The sequence below is a fragment of the Epinephelus lanceolatus genome, chromosome 5 (assembly GCF_041903045.1).
Source record: "Epinephelus lanceolatus isolate andai-2023 chromosome 5, ASM4190304v1, whole genome shotgun sequence".
NCBI lineage: Eukaryota > Metazoa > Chordata > Actinopteri > Perciformes > Serranidae > Epinephelus > Epinephelus lanceolatus.
In genome coordinates this window covers 40239016-40252910 of record NC_135738.1, presented here as the reverse complement: position 1 = coordinate 40252910, position 13895 = coordinate 40239016, and the positions used below count along the sequence as shown (strand labels likewise).

Sequence of the window (13895 nt, the reverse complement as noted above, 5' to 3'; positions counted from 1 at the left end):
TGTGGTGTGGTCCAAGGAGACACGCACACATACACACACAAACAAATACACATGTACATGCAATGAGAGGAGGGGACAGAAGGGATACAAAGAAAAAAAACACACATTGAGACATTCTAAATAACTAAACCACACATTATAAAATAGGGAACTCTTGCAATCCTTCATGATCTTGCTTGGGATGATGAAATAGAGTGGTATGGGGTTATATGAAAGCAAACGATATAAATTTGGATGGTGCAGGTGATGTAAGCTTAACCCAGAAAGAATCATTTAATTGGGCCGCAGACACACAGACATGAGTGTGGTGGTGTTTTCTTTTTTTAACGTCAATTTAGCTGATCTGACTGGGCAGCTCCACATGCAGAGATAAAAACCCTGAAGTTTACTGTCATCCTTCTTCTTCAGTGCCGCCCTCCACCACCCTCAGCTCTGCCTCTTTCTCTTTTTTTCTGTCGTCTCTCATCTCTCCGCTAACCCCCCTCGCATCTTCTCCTTCCATGGAGTCCCTCCCCCCCAGTGTGCCCAGCCAAAAACACAAATAAATACTTTCTACATTCTCCTCTCATCTCCACTTCTTCAAGCCCTCCCTCCCCTTCCCACCTGCTCAGCAGTGTTGGGGGCTAGAAAAAGCAAATGCACACAGCTCTGTGATCACACACACACTCGCACACACACAAATACACACACATACAGGTGGGATATGCCCCCAACCCACACACAAGAACACACACCAGACACGCTACAAAAATCTGGAAAGACTGAATTCTTCTTTGTACACACACAGACACACACACACACACACACACACACACACACACACAGTAGAAGCCGACTGCTAACTATTCAGTGTTAGTAAAAAACAAACCAAAAACATGTAAAACTACACATACTATTCCATAAAATACCTGTTATAATTTATGGATTTTTTTAATGTAATTTCTTCATATTACATTGTATTTACATGCACATACGGGATGTGTACTGTACTTGCCCTTAGGCTTTTGTCTCACACACAAAAGCACCAAAAAAAAATTCTCAAATGGCAAGCTGGTACCCGAGGCAAAAATGGATAACTCCATTTCTCTCTCTCTTTTTCTCCTCAGTGTGTGGGAGATGGACTGAGGCTGTGTGTCAGTGAATGTGTGTGCATGTATGTGTGTGTTTAAAAATGTGAAGTATGGGCGCTACCAGTGTACCAACATTATTCAATTAAAATGTGACGTGTACATGTTGAAGCGACAAGCCAGGAAAAGTCAATACTGGAGATCAATCCAAGTTAGCGTTAGCTACTTAGCTTCAGCCAAGCAACATCATCATTAACTGACCACAAGCACAATGCTGTATAAGCACAGAGCAGTACAGACTGCCTACAGATAAGTGCTGCCTGGCATTACATGACAACACCTTGTAAAGCCATGTAATAGATTCAGAGCCAGTGTAGGCAAAATCTGCCAAAATGGTGAACAAGCCAACAGGGACAGATATTCAACTGTTCATTTCCTTGTACCCCTTCAACCTTTTTGCATGATTTCTCTTTCTCTCCTATCTTGCTTCTCTTCTCTCAGTCTCTTCCTCTCTCCATGTCTGCCTCCAGAGCAGAGCATTGACCACATGGTGTTTTAATTAACTTGTGTGCTGTGTTGGAGCCAAGGCTAGCAGGAACACACACTGGTTGTGACTATACCATCACAGTAAAGCAGAAACTGGGCTGGCAAACAGTGGCATACAGTAGCATTATGGTCTTCTATTTAAATGTTAAGTCTTTAACATGTGTGTAGTGCAGACTTATAGTCATACGTGGCAGACATTAGGATTTATAGACGACCAGATTCATACTTGTATTTAAGGTTTCTACTAAAATATGTTTACATGCTTACATGGTCAAAAAACACTTTTTCCTAATACTGTTTGTGCTTGAACACCTGCATTCACCCTCTGTCTGAGATGCCCCGTCTAGCACTCATCTCTTAAAGCCCCCCGTCTGCAAAAACCCAGTCTGCTCTGATTGGTCAGTGTTTCCGGGTCCTCTGTATCTGAGCATCTCTGCACCTTCAGTGCAGCCAAGAATGACTGTAATGGTGTATAGCGGCACTTTTTACAGTGAAATTTCCCCAATTCAAGCTTCTAAATAGCTGTATGGAGGTTAGCACTGTACTTGCAGCTGAAGAGTTAATGTAGCGGTGTATAGCAACACGTTTTACAGTGAAAAATACTCAATAAAAGCTTTTAAACACAACTGAACAAACCTCCTTCATTGTATATATGTCAAAAATATGGAAAGCATAACAGATCCCCTTTGAGTTTGATTTGGATTTTATTTTGAACATGGTAAATTAACGTGATTTGTTATTTGTTATTCTGTTATTCTATCATTCTATATCATTCTTATTCTGTTAGTTCATGAGCAAGCATCCAGACATTCATGAAAAGACATTTAGAGAGTACCTACTGCCACTTTCTAAAAATAACTGCTGCTGGCAGGTTAGAAAAATGGTGCCTGAATATATCATAGGGCTTTTATTTTATTAAATGTGGAGACAAATCACTTAGGAGTAAAATAGAAAAGTAACAAAAAGGGTAAATTAAAATAAACAACTGTTCCAAGTAGGTAACAATAATACTGCCTTTGACACAAATTATAAGCAGTAAATAGTAACTATGTTTTGGTGAAAAATGTGCTGAGCAGTGATGCTTGTTATGATTCCTCCTCAGTGCTACACGGATTCCTCTCTAGACTTCTCACTTTGACCCTCTCTTCCTCTATCTGCCTGAATGCTGTCTCTCTTTCTCTTCCTGACAGCATAATTAACAGGACCGTGGGGTGCTCCATGTATTACCCATGGAGCAATGTGACAATCACATTACTGGACTCGATAAGTCAATAGCAAACTCCCTCCTCACTGCTCTCTCAACCAGTTGAAACATGCCGTGGTCATTGACTGGATGGGAGGCAGGCAAACCTCTTCACATTTAATGTTTTTTTGGATTTTATTCTTCGTGTACATTTTTCAGTGACACCCAGACAGGCAGACAGGCTGAGAGGTAGTCTAATGCCTTAAGGTATTTCACTGAATCATGTGAGAATATCAGAAGTGGCACAAGCACACCTACCAGTGGTAGAGTTATTGAATGTGAGTCAGAGCTGATGATAACGTGTGCATGTGTCCTGATGAGACAGGCTGTGACACCTTCCCAAAGGTGATAAAGGGGGGTGTTGTCAAATTAAAAAGAGGATTAAGGAGAGTTTGAGAACTGTATGAGCAGAAGGAAAGAGTAGAGAGAGATAACACTTTCACACCTGCACATATTGTGCCTCTGATAGGACCTTGTCTTGTACCCAGAAACACCATATCCAAATCTTGTCACCAGCTGACACCAACTACATTTGATTTAATCATATTAAATACAGTTTAACAGAGAAATTAAACTTCTGAGCTTCATGACTGAGCATTTGTGACAAAAGACACATGTTTAATCAAGGAGAGAACAGAGTTTAAGAAAATGAAAGGCCTGCATTCAAAGAGAGAAAATGAAAGATGCTGGATAAATGAACATCTTCTTTTTGATCTTGTGATTTTCCAACCACCAATGCTTTTACACCAAATAAAGACCTTTCTCTGAAGTATTTTCTCCTGTCTTCCTGGTGTGGGGGTGGGTAGAGTTGTAGGAAATGTTAATAATAGGAACTGGGCAAGCTCTTAAAAATAATCTGCCTCAATTTCATAATTAATCTGTGCTAGGTTTTCACACAATTAGCACGTTAATTAACCCAAAAGTGCCACCACTGTGTGCGGATGCGTGTGTGTGTGTGTGTGTGTGTGTGTGTGTGTGTGTGTGTGTGGGGTCTGGGGGATCCAGGAAAACGAGGAAAAGACAGAGTGCGAGACAGAAGCAAAATAGAATGAGGATCTATCAGACAGGGAGGCGAAACGCGATGACACTGGGAGAAATGGCAGAATGACTGGCAGGGTTCTCGGGGTGGAGGAACGGAGGTGAGATGGAAGATGTGGACGGAGATCAAAAAAGGTAAGAAGCAGGGAAAGGAGAAGGTTGGAGGGACACGAGGAGGAAAGAAAAGGGAAGAATGAAAGGGAATTGTTTCCACAACGCAGTGAAGAGCGAAGCACAGAGACAGAGAGGAACAGTAGGTAAAAGATGGTAGAAACTATACTTAGTGTGTGTTCTTTCATGTGTGCATGTGTGGGAGAGTTTGTCCCTGTATCTGTGAATCTGTGATTGTGTGTGTGAGACTGAGAGTGGATGACTATGTGTGGGAGTGTGTGTGTGTGCATGGTCCATGGGGGAAGGAGGTAAAAGTTACTCCAGCTGTACTTCTGTTTCAACTCTCTCTCTCCTAACGTCTCCAGACATTACTAGACGACTCAGAGCGATGTCAGCACTCACACACACACACACACACATACACCCACACAGTCTCTCTACCTCAGTTTCATACACACACACCTCAGAGTACATCGGTGTCTCTGGGATTGCCTGTCATGTCTGGCAAGAGGGGCTGAGGGTGGGGTGGGGGGGTGCAGAGCGTTTGTTCCCCAGAACAACTCGCAGGTCCACCTCGTTAATCTCCATGACGACAGAGATGCTAAGGCAGCAAATTAGTAGCAAGCAGAAAAAAACTGTCACAGGGGAAGCTCATAAAAGAACATAGACTCCAAACTACAGAGGTAGTTTTAAGTTAAACACACACACACACACACACACACACACTCAACTTATAATAGGTGCACTCACAAACAATTTCATATAACCTTTTCTGAGCCCTTAAGAGGCGATAATGGGCCCAAAATGATGAAGCTTACCTCACTACCGTGGCTCTGGCTGTCTCCTAATTATTCTGTTTCATGCAAAACCAGCTGGCCAGATGAATAAAAATGACTAACACGTGTATGCTGCAATGTCTTTGTCATACATATTGGAACATACATCGTAATGCATTTGTTTTTGGTCATGCACTACATCGTTCCAGGAGTTCAACTGTATTATCAGGTGGTGTCAATGTTTTGCTGTCTACACATATACAGATATTTTTGGAAATGTATATTTTTCTTTACCTTTTGCTCTCGTCTACACACAAAAATACTTTCAGGTCATTATAACTATGATTTTTTAAAAAGCCTTGTAAGGTGCAGATTTTTCAAAGCTCTGGTCAGTATGTGTCGACATGTAACAAGGAGCGTTTGAGAAACAATGACTTCAGGAAAAAAAAGAAAATAAATAAAGGAAACGTGCACATGTTCACTACCGCAGTGCCTGCTCAGTTTTTTTTTTCTGCTGCTTTTCGTCCTTTGTAGGCAATTCCAATGCTTACGTATTATGCACTCTTTATACCTGTAATTACAACAGGAATAATATGTCTGTAGCCTAAGAGCACAAATAAAACATTTTGTATAACATCCTGTATTACAAAATGTTGGCAGTGTAATGGCACACAGAGATCATGGTGTGGTGCGAGTTCAGTGCAACGAAAAATAAAATCCAAATGCATAAGCATATGTCTGTTTGATTTATCTTGAACAGACAGTAGCGCAAGTGTTTAAGACAGACAAAATCCTCTTGTTGGGGACTGAGGGCATTTTGTCCACTGTCAACTTCGATAACAATTCTCACTACAAAAGTAAGGAAATTTCAAACACTTCTGCATTACACGGCACCACCACAGAACAAATACTCTCCCAAGACGTAAAAAGCCACAACAGGCTATAAAACTGAAAAGCATCTCTTTTGATATGAAATTTAAAATACCAAAACCCATCCTGCAATGAAAAAATAAAACTTGTGCCTTAGGTGTTAAAGTGTTAAACAGAGTTTCTCCATAGCTATATTTTAGTATGCAAAGCACCCAAAAATGTATCATCTCAGTAATTCGCACATCTCAGTGATGCCGTTGAATGAGCATAAGTATGTTGGATGTGTTTTCTGTTCACATACCCTACAACTCTGGAGCAATGCCAAAACACCGTCAGGCAGAGCCGGTGTTTCATTTGCACTTACCATAAAGTGACTGAGTTGCATGTCAAAGTGCATGTTGTGCTAACGTAAGCATATGTTACTAACAGTGTAGGCTACAGCTAAAAGTCTCCAGGTGGAACTTGCGCTTGTGAACTTTGGTTCCATGTTACATCCATAAGTCTACATACACGTGTATTCTGTGTGTAGGTGAGTGCACCGAACCGTGACCCCATTACTGTGATGATTTGATATGGAATCCCGAACTGTTACAGCCCAACAAAATATGTCTTTAGTCATACTCCTACAACCTCACTCCTATGAATCCAGTACAATGGCAATAACCACAATACAACAGTGCTACATGGTACACGGCTTTATCTACCTATATTAAAATGATGGGTAATTTCAAGTCTCCTCAGTGTCAACTCACCACACCTACAACAGCATCAGAGCATCACATGCTATGACGTGTTTAACTCCATCCAGGCCAAGCTATAACACTCACATTAAGTAATGAATAGCCATGTGTTACATTGGGAGTGATCAGATGTAACTTGTCGCTTTAGCTCCTAAAAGGTTTCTTTTGTTTACATTCAGTGTATAAAGTTTTATCTGTAATGTCGACTGTTTTCTAAATCTAGTTTTCCAACCCTCAGAGGTGTAGCCAAGTGGTAAATTGCACAACAGCTGGTCCAGGCAGACAACAAGTCAAAAAGAGCTCTTCATTTCACCTGTCTGTCTCCCATCTCTGTGTGTGTCTGTGTGTGTTGCTCTAGTTAACAGCTGCATCTGCTTGTGTTTGAAATGTAAAAGGTGTGGGAAGAACACAGTTGCAATAGTTGTGTTGTTCAACCATGAGAAAAAACAAGGAGACGAGACATTCACAGAAATGCAATATCAGAGCAGACTCACACTCACTCACACAAACACTTCAGAATATAACACACACAGAGTGGAAGAGCTGCGCCTCACTCACCGATCATGTGATTGGCGACATGAATCTGGATCTCCCTTTCTGTCTCAAACGTCATTTGGCATTTAATACACTGGTAGGTCTTTTTCTGTAAGATAAAAACACAGAAACACCAAAAAACATTATTTCATGTGAAAATAAAAACACATTAAGACTCTACTATGAAATCAGAAAAGTAATATCACATTTCATTACGAAAAATAAAGCAATGTTTACCATTTTTTGAAAAAAAAATGTCTTTTATAGAGAAATGTAAACCTCTTAAGTTATTTTTGTTGATTAGAAAAACAGTTAATCATATTGTAGTCACAGTAACAACCAAGTATAAGAAAATGTATAAGAAAAACTGAATTGCACTCTTTCCTTTTTTGCTCTCAACCCTCAATATATAACGCATGAGAACCCAACATAGTCTCACACTAATCAAGCAACACTGAAAGTCCAATGGAGACTTGGTGAAAGGCAGACTAAGTATGCAGACACACACATGCACACACACGCAGAATAAGACCTCTGCAGAAAAAGACAGACAGCAATTAATAAAGGAGGTAGTGAACAGGAAAAAGATTAAGGGAAGAAGAAGAAGAAATAAGACAGAAACAGAGGGAACGAGTGTAGAAGAAAAGAGGACAAGAGAGGAAGAAAGGGATGCAGAAAGAGCCAGAGAAACAAGGGTGAGAGACACAGAAACAAAGAGACAGAGAAGCAGAGGCTCTGCTTATCCATTCATAGCACACAGCGATCACTCATGCACAAACACATACAAAATACACAAAGGCCCCACTTCCACTATCTCTCTGCTGCTTCAGCTTGCTACACACACACACACACACACACACACACACACACACAGAAATCCTACTTTGTCTGCTTTGTGCTGTTAGACTAAGCAGAAACAAAGGTGCAGGTAAGACAGAGGGTCCCTGGGAACTGCCTCTAACACACACATATACACATACACACACACACACACACACGCAGACATGCTCACTTGCAAGTACACACTCTCACACACATAGACACGCGGCAAGTCCCGGGGAGCCTGACTGTCAATATCAAGTAGAGCGAACAGCTCCCACAATGCCTCAGCACGCCCCAGCTGCAGGACCCAGTGGGGCTCAGCTGACACACACCGACATACACACAAGCGTACGTATGCAAGCTACAGACACAAAGGCAGCAGCACACACTTCTCTCTCTCTTACTTACACACACACACACACACACACACACACACACACCCCAACACTCATGCAAACATACAGTTCAGCAGGATTGTTGAGTCTCCTACACCCCTGGAAATGTCTCCACCTGTTAAATGCTACTTTTCTTATTTACATTAATTTCAAATACAGACCTTGTAATATATATTGTGTCATATTTTGCTGCACTCTCAGTCCTTTAAAGTTTTGTTAATGTACAACAGAGATGTTAATGTTTAAAATGCAAACCTGATTCTAGTTATCAGTATTTGAGAAGATACTTTTTTGTCAAAACTATTCACATTACCAAACTTTATCCTCATCTGAGTGAAACGCAGTATTAAAGAAAGCTTTACCCAACAGTTTCCGTAAAAGCATGTATCTTTCTGTCTTAGTCTTAGTGTCTCACCTTAGGTGCAGGTGAAGCCTCAGATTTCTTTCCTGCTGTGCTGGTTTCAGGGCTGACCTCAGGATGATCTGTCTGGACGTGACTCTCCAAGTCCTCCACGCTTTCAAACTTTACCCCACACTCTGGACACCTCAGCCCAGCCATGGCCTTCTCTCCCTGTGTGTCCCCAGGTGTGGCAGCTCCTCCCTGGCTCGGGCTCTGGCCGTTTGTGCCCCTGATTAGATTGAACATTTGATTTGGTTTAGCTGGTTTCAGTAATCAAAACTGCTGCAAAACAACAATTTGCTTTTGCTTGTCCCATCTCAGTTAAACCCTGTAACTGTGATAGATAGGGACAAGCAAATCCAAGCCTCAAAAATCCTCAGTCCATAGTAGGAACAGTCAGTTCCCCAATTCAACCCAGCAATTCCATGTTACATGTATAAGAGGGGCTTCAGTTTAAAAGTCTAAGTTATCTATTGTTATCTATTGTGGACTGAAGTGTGTCTATATCAACACAGACCATTATCCACAGGGTTCATAAATTGGTTACCAACCTGCTCATGCAGCCAGCACAGAGGCCATAAGGCAGGCCGTTGACATCCAGCTTCACAAGCTCCCCTTTGTTCTTGAACTCCTTGAGGCAGAAGGCGCATTTATACATCTTATGCTGCTGCAGCTGCCCGTTAGGGGATGAAGAAGCTGAACCGCTCCCTCCTCCGACTCCTCCATTCCCACCTCCTCCTCCTCCAGCTCCTCCAAGCGCAGAACCAGTGGAGAGCTTCTGCATGTGGAAGGTGCCGTGGATCTTCAGCTCCAGGGTGGAGGTGACGGTCTGCATGCAGACGACGCAGCGGAAGCCGGTGAGGGAATTGCGCAGGTCGGGGTGCATCTGGCAATGCTCTATAAACTCCTCCTCACTCTGCAGGGGCATCTTACAGATTCGACAAGTACCTGTGTCCAGGCTCTTACTGTGGGTCACCTGCAGAGAGGAAATACACACAGAAAGTAGGAACATAATGATGCACAAAGTGGAGAGTAATAATGCCTTTTGTCAAAGCATAGAAGCTGTTATTATAATAGCTGACTGTAGCTGCATTACACAATACATTTTTTGAATGTTTTTGTGGTGCAGCACAAATTGCCTCTCTTAGGACAATTTAACATTCTAAATTCAAAGCAGCCAAAAAAGTTTCAGGATCAAAAGACAGATACACAGACAGAAAGCAACAACAAAGTAACACAAGAGAGAACCAAAAAAATGTGTGTCTACACAGATGGCTGTGTTGTTGATATACCTGTGAGGGTATGCACTGAATGTCTTTGTTCCCTACATATAAACCTTAAAATTACATACAGAGACATATATACCTCAATAGGCATGTCCATGGCCATATAGACTGCATATATATATATATGCAGGCTGGAAAGTAGTTAATGTAAAAGTACCTTGTGTTCAGTGAGGGTTAGCAGAGAGGGAAAACGCTCGCCACATATCGGACACATGTAGTGTTTGGCGGGGCCGCGATGCGTCTGGGCGTGCTCACGAAGACCATTCTCAGAGAAGAAAGTTCTGGAGCATACATTGCACTTGTGGTTCCCCTTGATGAAGTCTGCCTTCTTCTTTCGAGAACCTGGTATATGAAATTACTTTTACCATCATCAAAATATTTTATATACAGTATAAACTGTAAATTATAATTGAAAGCTTAGTTCTAATTTTTTCTAGTGGGGTTGTATGGGGTACCAATCCATAGGCAGTGTATTACATACAGATAATGTCGGGACGCCCTGGGATTGGACAAGTGAAAGGAGTGCCGACATGAAAGCTAAGCAATGTATTGCTGTGAACAGGGGACAGCAGCAAAACATATTTTAGCCAACTAACAAAAAAAAAAAAAAAAGAGTTGGCTAAAATATGTTTTGCTGCTGTCCCCTGTTCACAGGGGACAGCAGCAAAACATATTTTAGCCAACTAACAAAAAAAAAAAAAAAAAAGAGTTCCACCAAAAAGATCAGTAACAGTTTGAGTGTACGCTATATTGAGAGTATTTTTCTTTCTGTCTGATGTTAAGTTAAAGTGAAAATATTCTAAATATAGTGTACACTTCCAACTGATGTTGATTTTTTAGGTCAGACCTTTTTTTTTAGGTGGCTAAGATACATTTTGTTGCTGACGCTTCCACAGCAGTACATCTCTTAGCCTTCGTGTCTTACTGCTTACTACTAGAGGTGTGCTGTCTGACATCTGCTGAATGTGATACACTGATACACTCATACGTTACCCTTTCAAAAGATCCTAATTATCCTTTTAAAAGGTGAAATTACAAAAATCCTTCAAAACAAGCAGTTGATAATTAAAACAGATCTTACCAGCATCATCTTCTCCCGGTCGGATGTTGTGGTCACGCAGCCGGTGGTTCTGCAGAAGCGACTCCATGGTGTAGGCCGCTCCGCAAATATCACAGGCGTACATGGGCTCCGAATTGTCCAGCTCCTCCTCACCTCCACTTGCCTCGTGGCTGTTGGCTGTATCTCCTCCCTGTCCGGCTCCTCCTCCCACAACTGCGCTCTTCAGCAACATGTTCTGCAGGTCGGCCTGCTCAGCCGCCGCCACAGTTGCTCTTTCAACGCCTCCTGCGCCTCCATTGCCACCACTTGCTCCCACTCGCTTTGAGGACTGCGCCAGCCCATTGGGTGTCCCGTTTTGACTCCCACCGCTCCCTGCACCACTTCCATTGCCAGTGATGTTTCCACCATCAAAGATGCAGTGCTTCTCCCTCAGGTGTCTCTCTAGTAGCGAGATGGCTTGGAAAGCTTTGCCACAGAAACGACACGTGAACTTCTTGCTGTGTGTGGTGATGTGGCATTGGAGCTCCACCTCTGTTCCAAATGTCTCACCACAGAAGATGCATTTCCGGGGCTTGAGTCCTGCAAGGCAGAAGTTAGGTTAAGATATGCAGATTGAAGATTATTTTACCCTACAAGACTGCTGTCAAGTAAACAGTGCCGACACAAGATCTTCATTTTCTGGTCTTTTTCTATTTCTTCTGTTTCTTGTTTGGTTTTCTTCGGTAAATGTTGACTTTTGCTTATCTTTATCACATTCTCTTCTTATTTAGTATCACCAACATGATTACTATGCATTTCTTCCAGATAGTCAGATGTACTTCACTAATGAAACTTGGCCCATGATCCCTCGAAAGACATTCTGTACCTGCTCCGAGCCCCCCTGGGAGGCCTGACCTCTGGCCCAGGTGGTTATGCTTAACATGGATCTGAAGATCCGACTCCTTTCTGAAGTCCCAGGCACAGGCTGTGCAGCGAAACAGCTTCTTCTCATTGCTATGCTTCACTGCCAAATGCACCTAAATGGCAGAAGGTGGACAAAAAGAAGCAATCAAAGTTGGTTAATTTTTATGGTTGTTTGACTAAGGTATTCATTTTAAAAACCATATAGCTCACAAAGTCATGCGCTTTTGTGAGTATTCTTTATAAAGAAAATTTTAAAAAGGAGAAGAAGTAACACCAAAATGAAGGAGGCTTTCTCATTCACCTGTATGGAGACCTTGGAGTCAAACACCTCCTGGCAGAGAGTGCAGTGGTACAGAACAAATGTGTGCATGTCCAGCAGGTGTTTCTGCAGGTCATCCACTGAGGAGAATTGCTTATCACAGCTCTCACACACATACTGTGTTGACGTGGTGGTGTAGTGCACTGTCAGGTGTTGAAGCAATGCCTCCTGGGATTCAAAGTCCTCCTTGTTGCACTGGGGGCAGGACTGGCGCCTCAATAGCATCTCCAGGTGTGACTTAAGGTGGGCCTGGAAACCCTCGAAGCTGGAAAATCGTAGGTCGCACTGGTTGCACGGGTAGTCCCCATTACTCCCCATGGAGGGGGTGGAGTCCCCTCCCAGTCTGTGACGTTTCGGGGAGGAGATCTCTACGTCGGAGGAGGCGGGGCTTAGGTCGGCAACCTTTGCCTGCCGTTTGTTGTTAGCCAACGGGATGTTCTTGTGGTTCTCCTTTATGTGCTTGGTGAGCTTGAGGAGTGAGCCGAAGATAGGAGAATTGGTGCAGTAAGGGCAGGAGTAAACCTGTACGTGAACAATAACTCTTTACTCTTTTAAGATTATTGTACAATTGAAAAAATACTGTTATTTCATTCTTGAAGAATAACAGAGTAGATGGGCAAGATATGGAATCAGGGCTGGGCAATATATGGATATTAGACTGAAATCGTGACATGAGACTAGATACTGTCTTTGATTTTGGAAACTGTAATATGTAAGTGTTTTCTTTTCCTGGTTTTAAAGGCCGAATTACAGTAAAGTGATCTAATTTCTGTTCTTACCACACTGTTCTAGCTTTTCCATTAATTGCTTTTACCTAAGTCAATATATCTACCTTACTGATCACTATTTACCAAAAATCTAGTTGTGTATATAATGTGTGAAACGAGAATAGTCAGCCTCATTAAATTGTTGCAATATCAATATCAAAATACTTGGTAATAAATATCACATTTAATTTTCTCCGTATTGCCAAGCCCTAATTTGGTAAGAGGATGAGAAAGTGAGAGGGAGAGTCATCATCATAACTTCACAAGTTCAGATAGGATAGACTGAGTATTCACAGAGTTGTGGGATCTGTGTCTGAAATTTTGCCAGTCAAATCTGCATTAAATAAAAGTTGGGAACGAGGAAGGAGTAGGTAATAAAAGATTTGATTTGAATCAACGACAGACCAGACCAGCTGTTACCCGCAGTAACTGCAGACTCATTAATCGCAGGCTGAGCTCAGAAAGTATTTCATACAGTAAAATTATCGAGGATCTTTCATCTAAATTTACATGAGCAATATGCTTCATTTAACGCTTCATTGGGCTCATGACAGAGTAGAGAAAACCATCTAATTAAATGGAAACCAGCTTATTACTCATCAGCTCAAGCACTGATTAATAATAGCTTGAACATGTGTAAAGACACACAAAATTCTTATCAACTCTGATTAAAAAAATGTTTTTGAAGTGTTATTCCTGACTAATTCTCACCTCCATGAAGGACTGCGATGCAGCCTGTAGTACAGGAGACTCCAGTTTGGCTACCGCTCCTCCAGATGCAGCTCCACCCCCTGCAGCCGAGGTGCAGTGTGTCTGCTGAATGTGTTCTGTCAGTGAAGACTCCGTCAGGAATCCCATGGAGCACTGGTTGCAGAAGAAGGCATGGTTCCCCTCTAGGATGGGGAAATAAGTTACATTGTTAGATTCCCTTTAATGACATTAAGGTGCTGTAAGGCAATGTACATGTTAGGATAATCCAACGATTACTGCGCCACTTAACCAAATACTAATAAACCTA

At 42.0% G+C, this 13895-nt stretch overlaps 1 protein-coding gene across 3 annotated transcripts in view; it reads right to left on the bottom strand.

Annotated features, from left to right (window-relative positions):
• znf423 (zinc finger protein 423) overlaps nucleotides 1-13895 on the bottom strand; it is a 183250-nt gene that overhangs the window by 79841 nt on the left and 89514 nt on the right. For all 3 annotated transcript variants that reach the window (XM_033634893.2, XM_033634894.2, XM_078168241.1), the window contains exons 11-18: nucleotides 13589-13770; nucleotides 12093-12632; nucleotides 11754-11904; nucleotides 10910-11467; nucleotides 9986-10170; nucleotides 9094-9518; nucleotides 8558-8771; nucleotides 6950-7034 (exon numbers count right to left, since the gene is read on the bottom strand). In XM_033634893.2, the coding sequence (XP_033490784.1) occupies nucleotides 6950-7034; nucleotides 8558-8771; nucleotides 9094-9518; nucleotides 9986-10170; nucleotides 10910-11467; nucleotides 11754-11904; nucleotides 12093-12632; nucleotides 13589-13770 (2340 nt within the window). The remainder of the gene's footprint in view (nucleotides 1-6949; nucleotides 7035-8557; nucleotides 8772-9093; nucleotides 9519-9985; nucleotides 10171-10909; nucleotides 11468-11753; nucleotides 11905-12092; nucleotides 12633-13588; nucleotides 13771-13895) is intronic.